The sequence below is a fragment of the Peromyscus californicus genome, unplaced genomic scaffold (assembly GCF_007827085.1).
Source record: "Peromyscus californicus insignis strain IS unplaced genomic scaffold, ASM782708v3 Scaffold_5__1_contigs__length_169319896, whole genome shotgun sequence".
In the NCBI taxonomy this organism is placed as follows: Eukaryota; Metazoa; Chordata; class Mammalia; order Rodentia; family Cricetidae; genus Peromyscus; species Peromyscus californicus.
The window spans coordinates 145,522,871-145,546,075 of record NW_026294573.1 but is presented as its reverse complement, the minus strand read 5'-3'; the positions used below and the strand labels follow the sequence as shown (position 1 = coordinate 145,546,075).

The following is a 23,205-nucleotide window of genomic DNA, read 5'->3' as shown; positions in this document are numbered from 1 at the left end:
TCATCCAAAGGATCCATAGAGTAAGGCAAGAACTTCTGCAAACCTTCTCATTAGTTCTTTGAACTACCTTTAGGGTCTCTGTGGAATGAGTTGGCCATTAGGAAGTAAGAAGCGTGAGAAGAAGGCTAGGAAGTGTCTGAAACGGTGTTGGGCAACTGACCCTTGGTCTTAATCACCAGACAGATACTGCAGGAAGTGTGGGAAATGGCACTTCCCTTTTTGATTATTGTCCAGCCACCCAGAAAATAATGAGTGGGTGTTCAGTGTTCACAGCAGCCACAGAATGACAGCCTTGAGCCTGAGCTAGCACAAGAAGAGAAAGCACAAAGGCTTGTTATTTAACTCACACTGAACCAAAGACCCACCTTTGAAGTGGAAAGGTTGGGAGGGGAAGAAAAAGGTAAAACTGAACTGTCTCCTTAACCACCTTAAATCTGCTTACTGCCAGCAAATGGTGATAACTGCAAGAAAAGTGTCTATGCTCCTACTAGAAGACAATAGAGAAGAGGGATGCTCAGGACAGAAGGAGGATTTCCAAGATGATTGTTGAGGTTGCACTGTGCAAAGCGTGGGTCGGGGGGTGGGGTGGTTTGAATGTACTTGGCCCTCATAATCTCATAGGGAGTTGCACTATTAGGAGGTGTGGCTTTGCTAGAGTGGGTGTGGCTTTATTGGAGGAAGTGTGTCACTGTAGGCACAGGCTTTGAGGTTTCCTATACCCAGGATACTGCTGAGTGTCTCAGTTGACTTCCTGTTGCCTCTAAGATGTAGGACTCTCAGCTACTACTCCAGCACTACGTCTGCCTGTACACTGCCATGCTCCTCACCATGATGCTAATTGACTGAACCTCTGAAAATGTAAGCAAGTCACCCCAATTAAATGTTTTCTTTATAAGAGTTGCTGTGGTCATGGTATCTCTCCACAGCAACAGAAAACCCTAACTAAGACAATGGGTTTTGGAGTGATGGGAATGCAACAAGCCTGCTTGCCTCAAAGGTCTTGCTCTACTGCTTATCAGCAACCTCTCCCCACCGCTGACTCCCAGGTGTCAATTTTTTTGGCCTGTACCTCTGTCATGGCCTTACTTATGCAGAGCCATTAGTATGTAGGAACTGGAAAATTTTCATGCTGAACCTCTGGTCCTTCCACCCCAGCAACTTGCTCTTTGATTGGTGGTAGGATGAAAGAGGGCTTCCTGTTAGCCAGAAGAGGTTGTTCCCCAAAATGACAGTGCTTCTAACCTGCCTCCCAGATCAACCAAGAAAAGCACTTTAGCTCACAAGGCACTAAGAGCAGGGCAGGAGGAAAGGGTAAAAGGATGAGGTGGCCAGGAGGTGGCTGTGTTCTGAGTCCCTTTTCTTTGTCCTCCCTGTACCAGACTGAAAATACAGGTTACCTTCAGGGGCTAGGTGTCAGGGACCAAACATGGACCATGGAAAAGTACTAGCTAGGCCAGAGAACAAGCCCCTGCCCTAAACCAGATGCCCCCAAAGATAAAGAACAGGTCAGGCAGGTCAGGTAGCATAGCAACAGAACAATGGGCCCTGACCAGTGACCTTACCACCTAGCAGCCTCAGGACTTGCAGGTAGTCCTTCACCTGCACGCCCCCCTTCACCTGCAGGTACGGCACATCCTGCACCCCTTCCCTCCTTCCTGCCCCCTCCCCTCCCATGGTATATAAGCCTTGCTGAGGAGAATAAAATTTGCAGCTTGATCAGAACACTGTCTTGCTGTCTTCCTTTCGTGTCTCCCGCAGGTGGGTCGCCCCCGTTGACACCCCGCTGGCCGGGGCAGCTAGGGAGGAGAAATCTTCAGAAAACAGCAGATGAGAGGGGCAGGGTTACCCAGGCACCTGTCCTGGAGGCTTTGTGGCAAAGATGATGGAAGCCTGAGCGCCAGCACTTGGTGATGGGCCTGTGAGTCACGTGACTCCTGTGCTGCGAGGCCTCTTACACACACAGGCCCCGAGGAACCGTAATTCACTGACTATTGTAGCTTATGGTATATACTCCTTCTGAGTAGCATTTTTTTTTTTGAGACCTGATCTAGCCCTGAAGATAAAGTCCAATATGTTTTAATACTTGAAGCAACACTTTTCACTGGACATCCTTCTTGGGAATGGCATTTCCATTCATATAAACTGCTAGTACACAATAACTTATTGACATTTGCTAAGATCTTAATGCAAACACATATGCCCAACCAACTATAAATAATATTGAAAAATAATAATAATATTGAGCACAATACTGGTGTTAGACTCATCTTCTAACTTGAAGTAGCTAACAAACAGCAATAACAAAACACCAACCAGGCAAACACCTAGCCCGTGGGATATGTCTTTTACTCCTTGCTCTTGTTTGAAGTTTATGCCACTCATGGATTATCTTCTCTGCTCTGAGTTAATCTGATTGAGAAGTAACACATCGCTGTGAGGCACTCACTCTAATTGTGAAGAATTGGCATTTTAAAACGGGTCAGAGCTCCTGTTTTAAATATGAATTCATTGAATGCAGCTTCTCTAGTCCCCAAGTGGTTGCTGCACAGACTCACACAATGGTTTCATTCTCCTATGCTTGCTTTTTAATTTCTCACCACAGCTTATTCGTGGCTGCCCACAGTTTGGGAATGGAATAAATGATCAGTGGGCTACGCCAGCAGTGTTTATGTAAATAATACCTTTCAAGTTGAGTGCTGTTTGCAAAGGCCTTTTTTTTTCCACACAGTAACTTTATTCTCCTGGATCACTGTCAACTGTTATTCCTTACATGCAGCTGCCCACTGTTTTGTGTACAACCATTTCAACCTTTATCTAGAGTGCTCACCATGGATATTACAGCTTAAGGGCTTCTGTGCAGCTTGAGCTAAACACCTGAAGTGATGTGTGGACGTGGGCGCTGCCTGAGGAAAGTCCTCCTCAGCGGAAAGAGGGTAAGTGCAGAGAGCACAGGAGGAAGCCCTTCTCCTCATCCCTGCTCTCTGCTGGACACTGGCTTACCCACCAAGCTTACACATCTCAGTAGACATGGCAACAGGCCTCCCTCAGGGCTGGGGCTGGGGCTGGAACAGAGTGTCCTAATTACCGTTTATAACTTAGATTGCTTTTAGTTAGCCCTGAGCACCGTATCAAGCTATTTGTTTTTTTTATTTCAATTTTCTCAAATTTTGGGAGGAAAATGGCATTTAAACAATCTCCTAGACACATCTACACAGGGATTTTACACAACTGCTTCTGTTTGTATACGTTTTGGTAACTGTGTTTCTCTTTTGTTTATAGCTAGAAAAATTAAGTGTGGTGTGGATACTTAAAGAAGAGGAAAAAAAACCTTATATAACTTGTGAGACAGCAGTTCAGAGACAATTTCTACTATATTTGCACTACATTAATATACGTTCTGGTGCCAGGATAAGAACCTTCAGGGATCGTCTACAATATTGGTGACTGTGTCTAATTAAAAAAAAAAAAACCTGCTAAGAAATAAATCTAGGATATTGGTGACTGTCTCTAACTCACAAAAATCTGCCAAGAGAGAAATGAATAAAGAGTATTGGAGTAATTCCACAAAGTACTGAAAAATATTTCAGGATTTTTACTGCACACTTACAATATGAAACTTGGAATGCTGTCCTCCCTAAGGTAAGGAAATATTGCAGTGTTTCATATGGATTAGTAGATATCTTTAGAGTAATGGAGTCTCCTTACGCTGCAGGCGGCTGATGTCCCTGTTAATTTCATGCTGCCAGGACCTTTGGCAAAGTTCCTTAGGATTTTGTTTTGGTACAAGCTCAATAATGTTTGTCATGTGCTTATGAAATTGCAGAATAGATTCCAGTCAGGAGGACACCATTGCAAAATACAAGGGGTGGTTAAATTAATACGAATTTCATGTAACTTATGCATACTTTCCCATGAACTACCAAGGATTTAGGTCGACTGCAACAACTGTCTTCATTATAAGGAAAAATCAACTGCTTTATATAGTTAGACTTTATGAACCTGGAAGATCCCTGATGCTCATTTCAGGATACTTCCCTCTGGATCTGAGACCTGTTTCTCAGAGAACGGTGGTTTCATGAAAGACACACACATACTCAAGACACGAAACTGTATTTTTTTAGTAATGGTCCCTGGCAAGATGAATTCTTGAATTTCTCCACATTATTTTCTACATCTCAGTTACTTTTTAAAACTCCATCTAAATAAGAGAATACTTCTTTTTATACATCTCATATTGCTATGATTGAAATTAACTATTATTCCCCAACACTTGGATTTTCCCCATGTGTTAGACTCTATCCAGCTTTAAGTTTAAGACTTAAGAATAGTATGTTAATTCTATCAATTTCCTACCAATAATCATTACTTAAATGTTTTTCATGAGGAAGTGACTTGGAAGCTTATCTTGTCCATAGTAACAGAGTCAAGTTTTTTATGCAAATGACAGTTCACTAACTTGTTGAACTATAACTAATACAGGAGAAATCGTTTTGGGAAGACTCTGAGTAGAGAAAGCTTTAAAAGTGTTGCTGTGTAGACCTGTACTTAATGCAGCTCACACATCATAGGAGAAGTTTGTGTGGTTAACACAAAACCAACTGTCGAAGTGCAGAAATCGAGTGTCTATTGGGTGCTCAGCCACACATGAGTATCTATCTCACCCCTCACAGCCAAAGATCAAACTCAGAGGATGAAGAGGCAGAAGGGTTGGGAGAATCAAAGGACTTGAGAACTAGAGCAAAATGACACCTTCTGGACATAAGACCTCTGCATTCATGAACTCACAGTAGCTATGGTTGCCCACACAAGACCTGTACAGGACCAGGATAGTCAACATTCCAGCACAGAGAAGGAGGGGCTCATGAGCCCCCAACACTAACTGGGGGCTCGCCTCAGTTGAGGCCTTTTGGGGGAAAAGAGAGAGTCAGCTTTCTTTAAGGGTATGGCCCCTAGTAAGATCAAGCATGCTCCCATGTGGAGATGACCACCTCAACCATGTGGAGATGACCTCACACTCATGAGCACATGGGTATCACAAATTGAGTTGGTGGACTATGAACGAAACAAAATAGAATTCATGGAGTTGAGAGAAGGTGGGTTTGTAGGGGGTGGATCTGGAAGGTGTCAGGGGAGAAAGAGATTTGAATACAATCAAAATACATTTTATACATTATGAAATTCTCAAGTATTAGTAAAACATTATAGACTTTTAAAAGAATACTTGTCAGCCGGGCGGTGGTGGCGCATGCCTTTAATCCCAGCACTCGGGAGGCAGAGCCAGGTGGATCTCTGTGAGTTCGAGGCCAGCCTGGGCTACCAAGTGAGTTCCAGGAAAGGCACAAAGCTACACAGAGAAACCCTTCTCGAAAAACCAAAAAAAAAAAAAAAGAATACTTGTCTTTATGATTATAGCTCTCAGAGTAACTAACATCTTCTATACCATGATATGAAAATATACAAATGTGTGATGAGCAGTTGAAATTCATTCCCTCATTATAGATCAATTTGCTATATTAAAGAATATGAAAGAGTACTCATCTAGGTTTGGAGTAATCATGTTTCCATTAGGCATACTGCATACAAACGAGGGCATTTCTTAAGCAGCAGGTTAAAGTAGAGCTTTAGACCAGTACCAGAGTGAGTAAAGTTAATGCCCAAAGCTCTCATTTTGGAAGTATCTCACTGGAGGTTCTGAAGAGTCAACAGGAGGAAAAGAAAAAGAAATCAGAACAAAACAAATGGTATTCTCTGGCTCACGCTTACAAATCTCAGGGAAGCCATGGAAGGCTATAACAATGTCAGAAAGGTGTACTGGTGTGGCTCCACTGAGTTGGTATTTTAGTACATTGTCTTACTTAAGTGCTGTCTTTATGGTTATTTCAACATTGTTTCACCCAGAATTCACCCTTAGTCTCACTGGAAATCTCAGAGAAAAGGATAGGCTAACTCATGTTATTTTCCCTTTCCGATAATTCCAGAGACACATAGATTCCCCATCTTTCCCTACACCAAACTGAGGAAAGATCTTAGGAAAGAAAATGCAGGTACCAGACAAGCTTGACATTTTTGATGCCCATAAAGTGGGAAGTAGAAACAGATGTAAAATGCATCATTCTAACTGCTTAATGTGGAGAGTTTAGTATCTGAAAATAAACCACATATATTCACAATTCCTGAATCTGTAAGAATTGTTATAAATTTGATTTTATACCATTCTGTGCATAAATGTCATTGAATCTCTTCTTTCCTATGATCTGTATTTACAAAATTTATCTTTGTCCATACTGCTTAAGGGAATATGTAAGTGGTACTGAGGCAGGATAGAAAGAGGGAATTGTGCGAACATGGGGAAAATGCCTGGGAGAAAAGCTGGGGATTTCAGATTTTAGATACCACCAAGAGGGACCCAATGGCTCACCGAGAAAATATGTGTTTGGCAAAAGGCATCTTATCAAAGATAACATATTTTGCTGACTTAGGTCCAGATGGTGTATCCCTAGAAACCTCTCAGCCAAGCATGTTGCAGTAGTCAGGAGGTGCTACTTAGGGCTAAAGTGATGTGCAACCTTATGCTCCTAGTGTACCAGGATTCTCCTTTTAGGCCACCAACCAGCTTTCAAATCATGACACGGACAATTATTAGTTTTGAATGTTTGGCCTCAGTTTAGCTCTTTTCTGGAGAGCTCTTTTAACTTAAAATAACCTGTTTCTTTTTTATCCTTTTGCCTCGGGGCTTTTTACCTTTCTTACTTTCTTTCTGTCTCTGTGTCTGTCTGTCTGGTGGCTGCCTGGCTTCTGGCCCTGGGTGTGTCCGTCATTCTCTCCGCCTCCTTTTGTTCTTCCCTTTGCCTTCCCAGCCTAGATTTCTCCTCCTATTTATTGAAGCGTGATCCTAATTAGTCTTATCAAGTAAAACCAGGAATCAGATATTGAAGTAGAAGCTGAAAGATCAGAGAAGCAAAGGGGCAGCAACAGTCATCAAAAGGGGGCCAAGATCCTGTCTCCACCTGCCTTATATTCCTGTTTTCAGGATTGTTATGGGATAAAGGAGTGAGCCTTCCAAGTGCTGAGATTAAAGGTACCACTACCTAGCCTCTATGGTTAACTAGTGGCTAGCTCTCCCCTCTGATCTCCAGGTAAGCTTTATTTGTCAGAACACAAACAAAATATCATACAACATTTCTCCCTTTTTGTCTAAATAAAAAGTGAAGGTTTTAACTAACATAGAAAAACTATATACAAATATATACAGGCAGTAATTACATTAACAATGTGTAGTCTATTAGCATTTGACAAATTCAGAAAGAATACTCCATTATCTAACCTATCTTGGGAAATGCTGTGGAATAATCCTCTTGTACACTGTAAAGATTTGTCACTTGAACTGGTTTATTAAAACCCTGATTGGCCAGTAGCCAGGTAGGAAGTATAGGTAGGGCGACCAATCTAAGAACACTGGGAAGAGGAAGGGCAGGGTCAGGAGTCACTAGCCAGATGCAGAGGAAACAAAATGAGAAATCTGTACAGAGAAAAGGTACCAAACCACATGGCTAAATATAGATAAGAATTATGAGTTAATTTAAGTGTAAGAGCTAGCTAGTAATGAGCCTGAACTACTGGCCAAGCATTTATAAGTAATATGAAGCCTCTGTGTGGTAATTTGGGAAGCATCTGCTGGATATTTGGGAGTTGCTGGTAGGACAGAAACTTCCACCTACAATTTATTCTCTCTGCCTGGCAGCCCTGCCTATCCTTTCTCGTGCCTAGCTATTGGCCAATAAGCTCTTTATTAGACCAATCAGGTGCCTTAGGCAGGCAAGGTAAAACAGTTTTTCATAATTAACAAATGCAACATAAATACAAGTAACACACCTTTACAGTTAAAGTAATATTCTGCAGCATAAACAAATCTAACACATCTTTGCCTATTTAAAATAATATTCTACAACATCCTACCACTGCCCTCTCCTAGACCTAGATGATGCCCCTCATAAATGCAATAAGAGAAATTCTTTAGCTTTTAATCCTGTCACAAATTACAGTCTTTGGCCAACGTTAAAAAGAAAGGGAGTGGTTTTTTAGCAACCTCTAGATGTAACTTGAGAGCTACCCCAATCTCATACTGAATGAAAAAAGAAATAAAAAGGAAAGGATATGATTGATCCTAGGTATGGTGGAGGAGAAGGTTTATTATAGATATGTGGGAGAGCATAGCCAGAGGCAGGGACATCTGGGAGAGCCCAGAGTGGACATGTCCCTGAGCCATGTGAGGAGATGGAGCAAGGGGAAAGAGGGGAACCAGGAACGGAAGCCAGGAGGCCCAAATAGAGTAGATAAAAGGATGGGTAACCAAAATGGTTGGATTATATAGGGACGGGCAGCTGGGGAAGGGCAGTCCAGTCCTTGGGCTGGAGAAATTTAGAGTAGGGGGCGGGGAATGCCAGCTAGGAAGGCTCTGTAAGGGGTAGCGACTGAGGGATGCCCAGAGAACCTGGCTGCCAAGTGTCTGCTTTGAGATGCTTAATAGGTACCTCAGCAGTTTGTCCCGTTGGAAACCTAGCTCATATACACCCATTGTAAAGAAACCAAATTTCATCTGTCCTTTAGAGTGTGGACTTGTCTTATTGGGTGTGCTTTATTTCTTTCTCTATGTAGCATCTTTCTTTCTAATAAGCCTTCTGCATAAGATCTACATTAAAACTTTCTTTTAATAAAATCTCCAACTCTGTTCTTATTGGCTCATCCTGAAATTACTTTCTGTAGTGAAGTCAGAAATCCTAGTATGCTTGAATGGAGGTCTCTAAAGGAAAGGGGACCCTCCTGGCTCCTGAGGGAAATGGAGTGGAGATGTGACTATGTCCTTATTGCTAGAGACAACACCAGCTTTAGTTTCTGGGAATGTGGGGACAAAGCCTCCCTTTCTGGCCTCTTGGAGACAGCTGCTAAAGAAATCCGATTTCCCCAAACTGTGACCTTTGATAAGGGCCCACACTCAGGTTCCAATCTGTCTTTTCAGGGAGGGTGTAGATGATCCCAGAAGCTTTTGCTACAGAAAGTAGGGAGTCAGGTGAAGTATTCTCTACTGAATGCTGGGCCTTTTGTAGGAAGAGTAATTTGAAGGTAATTCTGCATGCAGGAATACCTCTCCATCACCAACTTCGTAACTTTATTGGACCCGTTACTTTTGCATTGCTGTGAATACCCAAAGGAAATAAACCGAGGGAGGAAAGGGTGACTTTGGCTCACAGTTCCAGAGAGACTTTATTATGGTGAGGGAAGTCATAACGGTAGAAGCAGTGGGAGCCTATGAGAGCAGAAAAGCAGAGCCTGGACTAATAAAATGACCTTCCAAGGTCTGCTCCTAGTGACTTATTTGAGCAGCCAGGTCCCACCTCCTGAAGACTCCCCAGTTTCCCCAATTAACATCACCAGGGGAGAATAAGGGTTTAAAACATTTGTGGGTGATATTTTGGATCTCCCAAAACATAAGTTCTGCAATATTGTTTTGTGAGAATCTAAAAATTTTATCTTGGGGAACAAGAGTCCTTACTTATCTACTGTAGTTTAGATTTCAGTGTCTTATATTAAGTGATATGAATCAGATTTGTCTCTCAGCTTCTCCCCATCATTTCCTGCTGAAATAATGTCCTCTGCAGGCAGTAAGGGGCGCCCAAGAGAGAAGAAAGGAGGCAGAAGGAGGCTCAGAGATAAAGAGATGCAGTGAAAACAGACTGCCGCCCCCCATCTCATAGCTGTATGAAAAGAAGGCCTCCTTTCTGCTGTTCTGCCACGCTGGCCTTGATGGGTTCCACACTTTACTTGGGCAGTCCCCAGCCATTCACAGCTGACAAGGCAGAGGCCAGCGGACCCAAAACAGTTGTTGGTGGTGCCTGAGGAAACTACAAGCTGCAAAAGGGGAATAAAGGTGGGCGTCCCAAAGCTGTGGCTTTCCTGGCTCTACTGCAAGGGGGGTACAAGGTAGTCCAGAACCCGGGGAGTATCTCTGGAAGTCGACAGCGATTTATCAAATCACCACATATTTCACAGACACAACGTGAGCAATTGGTGAAACAAAAAATGATGATGGTCCTTAGCTGGTTTGCCCAAATGCTGCCATTTTTTTTTTTTAATTTTTAAAATACCCAGTTCCCAATCTGCAGGTAGCACATACACAAGCACAGGAGGCGATCCATGGCTGGGCACTTCCAGTAACTCTAGGTATTAGTCTGGCGGGGGTAGATTTCGGGGCAGATATCAGTGTCCTGCATGGTAAGAAAATGGGGTTTTTGAGTCATATTAACATTTTTTAATGTCTTAACTAAGGCTTTCCAAAAATACTGTTGGCACAAATGGCATAGACCCCTGAAAGGATCAACGACCATGGTGTACTTTTGGAACCGTGGCGTCTCCTTTTTGAAGAAAACGCTTACGCTCCTGGTGCGTGCTTAGGCACCGGAACCAAATTCCTAGGAAGAAGCCAAGAGCTGGTGCGCTGCTCTCCGGCACCGCCCCCATGCCCGCCCCATCCCGTTGGAGCTAGAGCGGCAACGCTCGCGAGAGCCCTGCCGGCTTCCACGTTTGCCACGTTCCAGAGGACCAAAGCAGACTAAAAAGCCACATGCCGCTCCGGCTTTGCAGCCGCTGCGCAGCGCCTGACTTGCTTCGACCTGCGGACGGCTGGGGAGCGTAGGCGGCCCCGCCCCCGGTCAGTGGTTCTCGCGATTGGCTCGTGTTGCTATCCTTCAGATCTGGTGGGTGGGCCGAGGCTGGCGGGGGCGGGGCCGAGGCCGGGGTAGTTGTGCGCTCTTGTCCACCGAGGGAGTCGCAAGCTGGGCGCACGCGATTCTCGCTGTGCAGCTACACGCTGGTGCAAGTCTTCCTAGGCGCGGCGAGCGCGGTGAAGGCTGAGGCGTTGCTGCAGGAGTCGCGGATCCCCCCGTGTCCCTAGCGCACTCAGCAAGGCCCCCGTCCTCTGCAGTCCCCTCGAGAAGCTCCCGATGGCCCCGCGCAAGAACGCCAAGGGCGGCGGCGGCCACAGCAGCAGCAGCAGCAGCGGCAGCGGCTCGGGCAGCGGTAGCCCGAGCACGGGTAGCAGCGGGAGCAGCAGCAGCCCCGGGGCTCGAAGAGGTCAGAGTCCCCTCAGCAGGGCCCGGGCGGCGGGAGGGAGCAGGGTGGGCGCTGTAGGTCTGGTCTGGTTGCAGGTCCGCCGAGCTTCTCCATCCTCTGCGTCGCTCCGGTGCGCGGGGCGAGGCCGCGCTCACCAGGCGGGGAGGTGGAGAAGTGGGGCTCGGCCAGAGGGGACCCCAGCACCGCCATCGGGTCTCCAGAACGCAAGCTGCCCGAGGTCCTTGCGCGGTCCTCCTTGTCTTTCCCAGTGGAAGCTGGACGTGGAGGACCGTTTATCTTCTTACAGATTTCGGGGCGCTTGACCCTGAGCCAAAGTCAGGGAAAGTAAGTTCCTGCCCGCTCAGCAGCGTTGAGGAGCAGCTTGGAGGAGTGTATTCGGGGGTGGGGGTGGGAGTGGATACATTGTTCTTGGAAATTATTTTATGGAGTTTTGTTTAGTTTTCTTAACATGTCTTGTGTTTGCCTTTTAAAATATGAAGGGGTGTCATTAAGTACTATACGGTTTGTGTGTGTGTGTGTGTGTGTGTCTTTTCTCAAAAAAAAAAAAAGACTGGGTATTCACCTTTATTCTCCATGTGCGCTTAGCTGGCAGTGGAGAACAGATGTTTTAAATCTGTTTCGTGTCATATTTCATCGGTTCTCGGTTTCTTTTATATTTCCTTTGACTCATATTTAGAATATTGGAACTGGAATACACATGTGAGCTCTCAGTTTCACTAGAAATGATTTAGATTCTGCGCTACGGTCTACGTGCAGGCCGTTATTATATGTCAGGAAAATACATTGGATGGTTATATTGTATGTCAGGAAAATAGATGAGGTAACTTTGGTTTTTCTTCATAGCACTTACGTCTTATTTATCTAAATGCATGCAGCGCTCCTGTTCTGTTCCATAATAGGTGCTCAATAAATATTTGATGAGAAAAGCGAATGAACAAATGTAAATGGGGAAAGTAGTGCAGTTAAATCCTTTGTACACATTAATGTTCTGAGAACTAATTTTGTATTCTTAATGGAAAGAACTCTATGTACGCAGTTGGAAGTTCAAGGCCACTGTAGTGATTAATTCACCTTTAGTACAGGTAAAAATGATGCCCTGGTTCCCTAGCTCCTAAGTCAGCTAATCTCACGCAGGTGGCGCCACTGCTTCTGATGGCTGTGATTATAGATATGAACTATATGAATGAGAAGAGCCTACTGCACGTTTAGGTACCAAAGAGAAAGCTAATGAGCAAGATGGCAATGTTAAGTTTCCTTAGCTATTTACTAGTGAAATGTGTCTTCTTTGCTGCTGTCCTGGGAGCTTTGTGACTGCTTGGGAAGCGCTCTAACCACTGGAGTAACACCCCCAGTCCTTCCTATAATTTTGTCCTTTACAAACCCCGTGAGTAGAAAACTGATTGCATCCAAGGAAGTCACTTGTGTGAGGCCTGTCATTGGTATGAATCAGTACAGAGAGGGTTTCATTTTCCTACCCTCACAATAAATGAACTGTTGTAACAGTCAGCTGATAGGTTTAGAAAATGCTAGACTGTATAGTAACTTATTATGTCATGTTGCTCACATTTTAGAGTAAACACGAGCATCTTCAGTTGTCAATATTTTAATACACTGATTCCATAACTATAATGGAGCACAATCTGTGAATGAAATACCTGCACTCTAACCCTCCCCCAAACCACAGCCTTCCTTAGGGAGAGTGGATCGCTCTTCCCAGGCCATTATTTTAAGTAAATACTGAGTTCTGACTGGGTGAGGGGGAAGGCACCAGGGGTAGAAACTAAGATTGTTCCTTTGTGCCACACAGTTACATCACAGTGAGAAGGTGTGGTTCTGTTTGCTGCTTTCTCATAGCAGGGTGCAGCTGAAAGACAAACAGGGTACTGAAAGAAAAGTTAGCTTTACTGGTCACCAAGGTAGGGACATTGTGACATGCAAACCAATTGTGACTACTGGGGAGTGAGTTCATAGGTGCAGATCACAATGACTTTGCTGTGACATTTAGTGCCTTCTTTCTAGTTACATAAGGTGAGAAGATTAATGCTTACAGGTTATCTTGTTCAGTCTGTGGAAATGCAGGTAGGAAGGAAGAACACAGTCTAGAATCTAGGCTTTCTGTTGCTCATCATTACACCGCACTGCTTGAATCTTGGGCTCCTAAATAGATTATGCGGAATCCTATAGGGGTTGGGAGTTGAACTGGTTTATCAAGTTTTCTTCCAGCGTTGACCATCATGCATATAGTACAGGTCATTGCAGAAACCTGCGCTTCTGCCCTTAACTGATTGGCCTTTGGCTAAAATGTGCTTGAAATAGCACATTAGTAAATTTTACTTTGAAAAGTGTACGCACTAAGTTTTTTACATTGAGAATCTAATGTCTGTGGTAACATTGGTCGCATGACTCTAGTTCTTAGATTTTAATGTAAAAGTATGGTGGGGAATGGGAGATAGGATTCAGTACTGTAAAGCACACCTTTTGGAAAAAAAATATTTTAAAGTAGGCTTCTGTTTTTAATTTTCTTCAGCTCAATTGAGAAATGAGACAGTAGAGTCATTTTATATTTTTCAATTTTATTCCCTAGAATACAAGAGAAAGGAGTAATTGGGCATCTTACCTTTAACTTGCATTTAAAATGTTATTTGTGTGGGCAGTTAGGGCCAGGAAAAGCCTTTTTCACATTTACTGATTGGGAAAGCTTTTGAGGAAGAGGACTTATGGTTGTCTTTGGGCTCATGATGTAGCTCAGAAGGGCTGGTGCCCTGTGTCCCAATTGCTCCATTGTCTTGACCTTTCGTTAAGTGTCCCCCACCCTTGGCCTGTTTTGCCTGGGGCTTGCTTCTGACTTACCACTTACCAGGAGGTGTCGCTGTAGAACATGTTCCCCCTCCCAATTTGAAGCTTCAAATTATATAAGGCAATTAGGTTTTAAAATTATTTAATCAGTGTGTACCTCCCCAGAAATTCTTATCTATTGGTGTTTAATTCTCTCAAGATATCTAACAGATTTTGAAATTTAGTAATAAGAGTTTGTGTGGAACAACTTTCTTGAGACTTATTAAGAATGAAATATATCCGTATATATTTGATAAGATAAAGTCACACAATCATTTGATGCCTTTTGGTCATTTAGAAATGTACTTCTGAATTTATCCTCTCCCACCTCCACGTGCTTCTGTGTCTCTTAGGTTACTAATGTATACAGTATGCTGCTGAGTGTAGCCTGGCATCTTCGAAAGAAGGGGTCCCTGGAGCAGTTCTTTTTACTTAACCAGGGGCATCAGTTAGGGCCAGTGGCTTAATCCTCTGCCAGCCATTTAAGGATGGAAAAAATAGGGAGTCCACTGTGTGCTCACTACAAGAATTGTATGTTCTCATTGTTCCGCTAGCGGCGTTTTCCTAGCTTGGCCAGATCACATGAAAACAGGCTCTCCAAAGGGTATTCTTTACAACCATGTCATGGGCTTGGAAGTAAAGATCCATATTTCAGCCTTGTACTAAGATCATCTGTCTCAGAGAGATTATTAGAAAATAAGTAGATAAGACTTAATTTTCAGCTAATTAATGACAGTAACTTGGATAAAAGCTTATGTGAGCTAGCTTCTTTATTTCTTGTTTGTATTAGATATTTTATTCATGTGCCGGCTGATCCCAAAAGGGAACAACAAAAGCCATTTTTCTCATGAAAGGCAGTACAGTTTAGAACAAAGAATCTGATAGCTCAGGCCCCTGTTTAGTTAAGCAACATGTGGCAAGTCTCTCAGACCTCTCTAATCTTAAATCTATTTACTCTCTGTTTTGCTTCCTGGTTCTGATAGCCTAAGACAGTTTGATATGCCTTGATGCATGATACACATGTTCCATGCACATGGGAAGAGACAGTGCAAAACCTGAGAGAATATAAAATATACGTCTTGCTTGAAAGTCTATATTACTGTTAATCTGTAACATTCATTTCAAATTAAAGATGCTTTTTAGTAATTGTACTGTAACTTTCTGAAGTACTTGATACATTTTTGTAAGTATCTCTTTTATTCCGCGGCCTTCCTTCAAGTTGCTATTTGCTGGCTAATCTCTTAAGAGTTTTGTAACTTTCTGTATCTTACTGGAGCTCAGATACAATTTGGTCTTCTGACTCTCTTCCAGCTACGGCTGTAATGTCATGAGAAGTGCTTGGTCTGCGTCTTGAGTATGCTACTTCTACATCCCCAGAAGGACAAAGTACGAAAAACTGTTAAATCCCCCTTAATACAATTGTATTCATAGCAGTAAGACGAAGGCATTCTGGTGTGGTTTTGCATAGTAGGGTGCTTAGACATGATAGTAATATAGGGTGCATTTCAAAGTAAGTAGTTTCAAAATTTTCACTATAAAAAAAGATAATATTTGAAGACTTGATGGTTTTACCTGATTTACATATTATACATACTGAAACATTGTAAGGTACTCCATTAGTATGTACAGTTTTTCTCTATCAGTTAAAATTTACTTAAATCAAAAACTGTATGTCAATAGGAGCCATTTACAGTTTTCTAGGATAATTTGAGGAAAGCTTGAGCTCTCTGTCCCCGGACTGGTGGTGCCTGGCTAATTCCCTGTCTGCCGTCGCAGTGTCTAGCAGTTGAGCACTGCACTCATGGGTGGAATATGCCATTCTGCATCAACATGGACCTGTTCCGTTCTACAGATTCACCATTTCTATTAGAATGCTAGAGATGAGATGTTCACTCCCTGTGTCCTCCTGTAGTGGTGCATTCCAGAATTCAGTGCATGAACTCCCCCCCCCCTTTTTTTTTTTCTGGTTCTGGTACTAATGGGAGCCAGCATGGTATTTTATCAGTCATTATAATTACTGTTATTTTTGCATTCATCTGGTGTTCAGGTGTTCAGGCATTTGTTCTGCAGTTGATGTTTGTTTTTCAGGGATGTGATTTGGTTCCTTTCGGCTGCTGTTCTTACTTTTCATGGCAAGCCATTGACTGCAACTTCATGATGGCTGAAGACAAGTTATAACCTAGTAGACTGAAAGGATTTTTAAGCTCCCCTGGTCACCCGAGCTTTTAAAAGGAAGAGTTCTAGGAGAGGTGCTGCAGGCTGCAGGGTGTCCTTTGGCCTGGCCATGAGATCAGCAAAGCTTGGCCTGCCCTACACCACAGAAACATCCACTGTGGGTAGTTTCTGTGCTGCAGAGCAGAGATTAGTGTGAAGGAGGAAGAAGAGGTGGTCCACTTACAGAGGACAGCCTCAGCAGCAGACTGAGCTCTTGCTGAATTTGGAGAAATGTTGACTCTTCTCCTGTGTGTGTGCGCCCACAGCTCTAACCCAGTGACTCATTCACTATGGAAGGCAGCCAGGGTTGCCTTAATTGTAAAGTGGAAGAATATTTTTTGATAACATAATTTTATTCTGCAAGCATCTTTGCTATAATTGCTTTTGCTTCCGTTTTCCATGGGCTTGATGGCATTTCTGCCCTGCCAAGGCAGTCCTTGTTGTGCTGTGCCTATTGTATTCCTTGTGCCACATGCGCTCATGGGCGGAGTCTCGGTCCCAGGGTCTGCTTTAATTCCAGTTACTCCAAAATGGTATACTGGAAAGCCTCTTCAGTCTTAGGTTCATATTATTTAGGAGTAATTTCTTTTACATGAACAAAAGTTACTGTTAGAAATGTTTATTGAAATGATACCTAGCATTGAACTTTACCTTCCCATTCTTTGAATCAAATGAATTTTAATAAGATTTTTCTGGCTTAATTTTAAAAATGGTGTCCATCACTTGCTTTTTGAAAGTAGCGCCTTTCCCTTCGTAAATAAAACATGTCTGTGCTGCTTTTAGATCGGTATCTATTGAAATGTTATTTTAAGAGTATCTACTATACATGTAAGGAATAAACCATTCTCAACATGTGGATTTTCTTCTGTGCTGCTTTTAGATCTGTATGTATTGAAATGTTATTTTAAGAGTATCTACTATACATGTAAGGAATAAACCATTCTCAACATGTGGATTTTCTTCCGTGCTATCACTTCTTAGCCATTCTTACACGTTTATTGATAATCATTCACATACATGCTTTTATAATCTATATTATGCAAACTATTAAGATGTTATATTGAATATCACATGCTAAATGCCCATGTATAATATTTATATATGTGCATTTTATTAAAATATACTTGCTATTAAAGATATTTTTATATTGATTTAAAATTATAAAAAAATTATTTTATGTGTATGGGTGTTTTGCTTGCATGTATGTCTGTATACCATATTCATGCCTGGTGCTTGTGGAGGCCAAAAATGGGCATCAAATCTCTTGGAACTCGAGTTGCAGACAGTTGTGACCTGCTGTGTGGGTGTTGAGAATTGATTCTGGGCCTTAGAAGAGCAACCAGTGCTCTTAACCACTGAGCCATCCATCTGTTCAGCACAGATGTTTTCTCTCTCTCCCTCTCTCTCTCTCTCTCTCTCTCTCTCTCTCTCTCTCTCTCTCTCTCTCTCTCTCTCTCTCTCTCTCTCTCGCTCTCGCGCGCGCGAGTGCATATGCCCTCAGAGGGCATCCACTCTATTGGAGCTGGATTTACAGGAGTTTGTGGGTAGCCTGGCATTGGCGCTGGGAACCAAACTCAAGACCTGTGGAAGAGCAGGAAAAACTCTTAACTGCAGAGCCATCTCTGGCACCAAATGTGAAACATTTTATTGCTAACATTCCATACAGAAACTGCTGGAGAAGCTTGTCTGTATCCTTGCATATAGAAGTATGCATGTCCTTGTTTAACATGTAGTAATAGTGTTGTGACTGGGCTCTCATCGGTGTACCTAGCAGTTGTGAATCCAGGTCTCCATGGCCGTGGCCACAGTTCCTCACTGTATGTATGTGTGTGCCTTTCTGTTGAGCAGTCCTGTTGAGACCGCTACTCCTTTGCGGTCCTTCCAAACTGCTGCCCTCCACCGGTTTGCCCCTTTCTAGGTGTGTCTGAATATTTTCCTGTGGCTTGAAATTGTTGGGTCAGAGCATATTAAAACATGAATTAACCTTTTTTGGGTATTGCCATTTTATTAAGCCCATAGTGGTTGTTTGAATTCACATCCTACCTATAATGAATTACAATAGTTACCCTTATTGTTGCCACCCTTGGTAAAGTTCAATGTTTCTAAGTTTGGTGTGCTTCAAGTGTTCTTACATGGCTCACATTTGCATTTTCCTGGTTTCTAGTCAGACATGACATTTTTGTTCCTTTTTTGACTTTGTTTTTCATAAATATTGCCTATTCCCTGGTGTTTGTATTGATTTGGAGAGTGTGTTTCACAACCCCAAGCCTTGTACTCGCTTGAGTGGCAGGTCAAGGACCTCTCTATTCCATCATTGATTGTTTACATTGCCATTTCCTGTGCTATATTTTATTCAACAGAATTTTATAATTTTAAATATAGCAGTAATAGAATTTTTCTGTTTTCTATTTCATGATTTGGGCTTTTGTGTTTTATGACACTTTGTAACAGAGATGATGACATTCCTTTTAAGTGAGATCACAAAATATCTGAAAGTTTGCTCTTTTGCGTTTGGATCTCTCTAGCACTAAGTGTTGATTTCTATTGTGTATATACTGTTCAAGTGGGGGATCTAGTTGAAATATTTTTCACAGTGTAGCTAAGGAAGTGTTCTGTAGTTCGTGTTCATATAGACTGTGTAGAAGCAGCTCGTACTGTTTCTAAGCCTGACACTGTGTTCCCGGAGGGGAGGATCCATGTCACTGAGTACTCCTCAGCTGTGTAAGAAGGCTCTCTGTCTGCAAGGACAGGCTACACTTCCTTTCACTGTTGTTATTGCCATTTGGGGGCCTTTTGTCTACATTTTAGAACACGATTTTCAAGGTTTTAGGAAAGTTTTTTTTTTTTTTTTAGAATTTTAGGTAGAGTATGTTTGGATTTATAGAATAATTTAGAACAATTTATATCTTTATAATATTGAGTCTTATACCTGAGAATAATATAAATATAATTTTTAATTATTATTATAATTTTTAATTTTATCCAAAAGTCACACACATCATTTTTTAGAGGTAGTTTTGTGTGTGTGTGTGTGTGTGTGTGTGTGTGTGTGTGTGTGTGTATGTGTGTGTGTACGAGTGCACAGTTGGTTTGATTTATTTGTTGCTTTGGTTTCTTGAGACAGGGTTTGTCTGTTTAGCCCTGGTTGTCCCGGAACTTGCTTTGTAGACTAGGCTGGCCAGTCCACCTGCCTCTGCCCCCTGAGTGCTGGGATTAAAGACGTGCACCACTACTTCCTGTCTGGTTTGATGTTGATTTTGATTTTTTTTTTTTTTTTTGAGACACGTCTCATGGCTCAGGCTGACCTGAAACTTGCTTGACATGTAGCCCAGGCTGCCTTTAAGTTTGTGATCATCCTGCCTTTGTCTCCAGAATTCTCAAATTATAGGCATGGGCCACCATTTCTGGTGATCTTTTATATTTTAAGGTATTTTAAAAATTGTATTTAGATTTATTTTATGTGTATGAATGTTTTGCCTACATGTATGTATGTCCACTGGATGTATGCCTGGTGTCCACAGAGTTAAGAAGAGGGTGTTGCATCCCCTGGAATTGGAATTAAGGATGGTTGTGAATCATTGTATTGGTGCTGAGGCTGAACTTGGACCTTCTTCAAGAGCAACAAGTGCTCTTAATGTTGAGCATCTCTCTAGTGCCATTGGTAGTGTTCTTTTTCTTTTTTGTTTTTTGTTCTTTTTCTTTCTTTTTTTGTTTTTCTTTCTTTCTTTTTTTAGACAGATTTTCCTTTGTGTAACAACCTGGCTGTCCTGGATCTCGCTCTGTAGCCCAGGCTGGCCTCAAACTCACAGAGATCTGCCTTCCTCTGCCTCCCAAGTGCTGGGATTAAAGGCATGCACCACTACCACCTAGCAGTAGTGTTATTTAACAAGCATTTAATTATCAAAAATTTTGATCTAACTTGACACTCCACTACCTCGATTCTGCAGTGGTATTTAACATATTTGCTTCATGTCATGCACTTGTCAAATAGACATCAGTCTGCACCCTCTTTTAAGACGTCTGTGCTCCCTTGCCATTAGCAAGAACTTAGCCTGTATTTATGGTTTTATTTTCCTTTGTGGTAAAATTAAAATTTTCATACAGTGAATTACACAAATTTTAGTGTGCAACTTAAGGAGTTTTGATAAATATATTATCTGCCTATGTAATTTGCCAACCTATTCAATCACTCTAGAAAGTTCTCTTTAGCCTGTGTCTTACTGCTACCTCCCCACCATCTGGTGAAGCTACAGTACCATATTAGTCTTGTCTATTTTAGAATTCATTTTGTAAACACTGCGTGTGAAATGGCTTCTTTTACTTATCATGATTAGTTTTGGGATTCACCCACCTAACTGCACAGAGCAGTACCTTGTTCTTTTTCTTCTTTTTCCTCCTTTTCTGCGAGTATTTTGTTGTGTGAGTAGTACAATTGGTTGGTCTCTCTTCTCGATAGATGCCTGAGCTATTTCTAGTTGTGCACACTATTTCAAAGAACAATATCTAACTATATAATGTAGATGTAACCAACCGTCTTATTAAATAAGAAATACAGAGCCGATTCAGAGAAGAAAGCCAAGAGGTCAGAGCTAAGATCCTCACCCTTCCTGCTTCAGTGATCCCCTTCAGCCAAGAGAGCTCTCTGAAAAGGGGCCTACTTCCTGTGTGTTCGTCTTTATATAGTCTAGCTGTTCTGCCTTCTCATTGGTTGTAAACCCAAACACATGACTGCCTCTGTAGAGACTTCCAGGTCTTCTATGGTTGGTATTGAGATTAAAGGCGTGTGTCTCCAATGCTGGCTGTATCCTTGAACACACAGAGATCTACTTAGCTCTGCCTACCAAGTGCTGGGATTAAAGGCGTGCGCCACCACCGCCATGCTCTTGCTATGGCTCTAATAGCTCTGACCCCTGGGCAACTTTATTAACATACAATTAAAATCACATTTCAGTACAAGTAAAATACCACCATGATATAAGACCTTTAAGAAATATCTTCATGTTTGTGAGCAAATACAAGAGAGGAGTTACTGTGCTATAGGACAGATGAGTTTTTAATTTTTAATAAACACTGCTAAACTGTCTAGTTGAGAGATTGTAAAATATATTTCTCATTCCTACTAACACCAGGATGAGGGACTCTAGTTGTTTTATTTACATATTGTCTTAGTGTTCTGTTGCTGTGAAGAGACATCATGACCTCAGCAACTCTTATAGAGGAAAGTGTACCAGGCTTTTCCTTTTGGGCCACGAACCTGCTCCCAAATCATGATGCCGAGACTTAATGTTAGTTTTGAATGCTTGACCTAGCTTAGGCTTGTTTCTGGCTAGCTCTTTTAACTTAAATTAACCTGTTTCTCTTTATCTACCTGTTGCCTTGGGGCTTTTCACCTTTTTTCTTTCTGTTTCTCGTGTTTTCTTTTGCCTGCTTCTCGTGTCTGGCTGGCTAAAGGCAGCTTCTTGCCAGGAGTGTGTCTCCCTCTTCGTTGTTCTCGTCACCTTCTTCCTCTTCTCCCTGCGCCTAGATTTCTCCTGTTTATTTTCTCTGCCTCCCAGCCCTGCCTATCTTTTCTCTGCCCAGCTATGGGCCAGTCAGCTTTTTATTGGACCAATCAGGTACCTTAGGCAAGCAAGGTGAAACAAATGTAACACATCTTTACATAATTAAACACACATCCTTACATCATTAAACAAATGCAGCATAAACAAATATAACACACCTTTACACAGTTAAATATTCCGCAGCATAAACAAATGTAACACATCTTTACATAGTTAAAATAATAGTCCACAACAGAAAAGTATTTAACTGGGGCTTGCTTACAGTTTCAGAGGTTTAGTCCACTGTAATCGTGGCAGGGAGCATGGCAGCGTGCAGGCAGACATAGTGCTGGAGAAGAGGCTGAGAATTCTATATCTGGATCTGCAGGCAGCAGGAAGAGAGTGAGAGAGCCACTGGACCTGGCTTGGGCCTCTGAAACTTCAAAGCCCACCCTCAGCGACACACTTCCTCCAACAAGGCCACACCTGCTCCAACAAGGCCACACTTCCGAATCCTTAGAAGTAGTGCCACTCACTCCCTGGTGACTAAGCATTCAAATATATGAGGCTGTGGGGCCGTTCTTATTCAAACCACCACACATGCACCAACATTGGATGTTGTCATCTTTTCTCCTTTGGCTTACAGTTGCCCTTCTCTGTCGCTATTGATGCGGAACACTTTTTGTCTTGTGATTGTTGGCCATACACATTCTTCCCTCGGTTTTCTATTTAGCTTTCCCTCATACTGCCTTTGTATTGAGAGGGAATTACATATTCCAGACAAGTTTTTTCAGCTATATGTATGTACAAGGACTACTTGTTCTAATCAATAACAACTTTTCATTTCCTTCCTTCCTTTCTTCCTTCCTTCCTTTTTTCTTTGTTTGGTTTGGTGTGTTTCTTGGAGGCAGCAGGTCTAAGATAGATCCTGTTTTCTAACCCAGTCTGCTAGTCTGTGTCTCTTTCCTGGGGAATCAGGACGCTAATGTTGTTAGTTGTTGTTGAAGAATATGTATTAACTCCTGTCATTTTGTTGTTTTGTGGTGTTTTCTTAGACCTCTTTTTATTAACTGTTTGGGAATTTTTTATTTATTCCTTGTGCCTTCTTGGGCGTGTTTATCCCTGTCTTCATACCTAAGCATCCCTTCTAATGTGTCTGTAGAGATGGCTTAGTATGCAGAAATCCCTTTAAACTGTTGTTATTATGGAAAGTTTTTCTTTCTTTGATTGCAGTTGATAGTTGTTTGGGTATACTAGTTCAGGCTGGCATCTTTGGTTTTTCATAAATTGTAGAATATAGGTCCAATCCCTTCTGGTTGTTAAAGTCGCTGTTGAAAATTAGTTTTTATTTTCGTTGGTCTGCCTTTATATTTCACATGGTCTTTCTCAAAATATGTTCTTTGTTTTGTACAGTTAGTGTGTTGATTTATTGTGTGACATAGTGAGTTTCTTTTCTGATTCTATTTGGTGTTCTGTATACCTCTTGTAC

General features: G+C 42.1%; 1 protein-coding gene across 6 annotated transcripts in view; it reads left to right on the top strand.

Annotated features, from left to right (window-relative positions):
• The first annotated feature begins 10,532 nt into the window (after positions 1-10,532).
• The window catches only part of Asph (aspartate beta-hydroxylase), a 226,473-nt gene continuing 213,800 nt past the window's right edge, over positions 10,533-23,205 (top strand). For 4 of the 6 annotated variants that reach the window (XM_052716095.1, XM_052716090.1, XM_052716093.1 and 1 more), the window contains exon 1: positions 10,712-11,127. In XM_052716095.1, coding sequence (XP_052572055.1) covers positions 10,998-11,127 — 130 coding nt within the window. In that variant the 5' untranslated portion in view covers positions 10,712-10,997. The other 2 variants (XM_052716096.1, XM_052716097.1) reach the window with 2 other exon arrangements.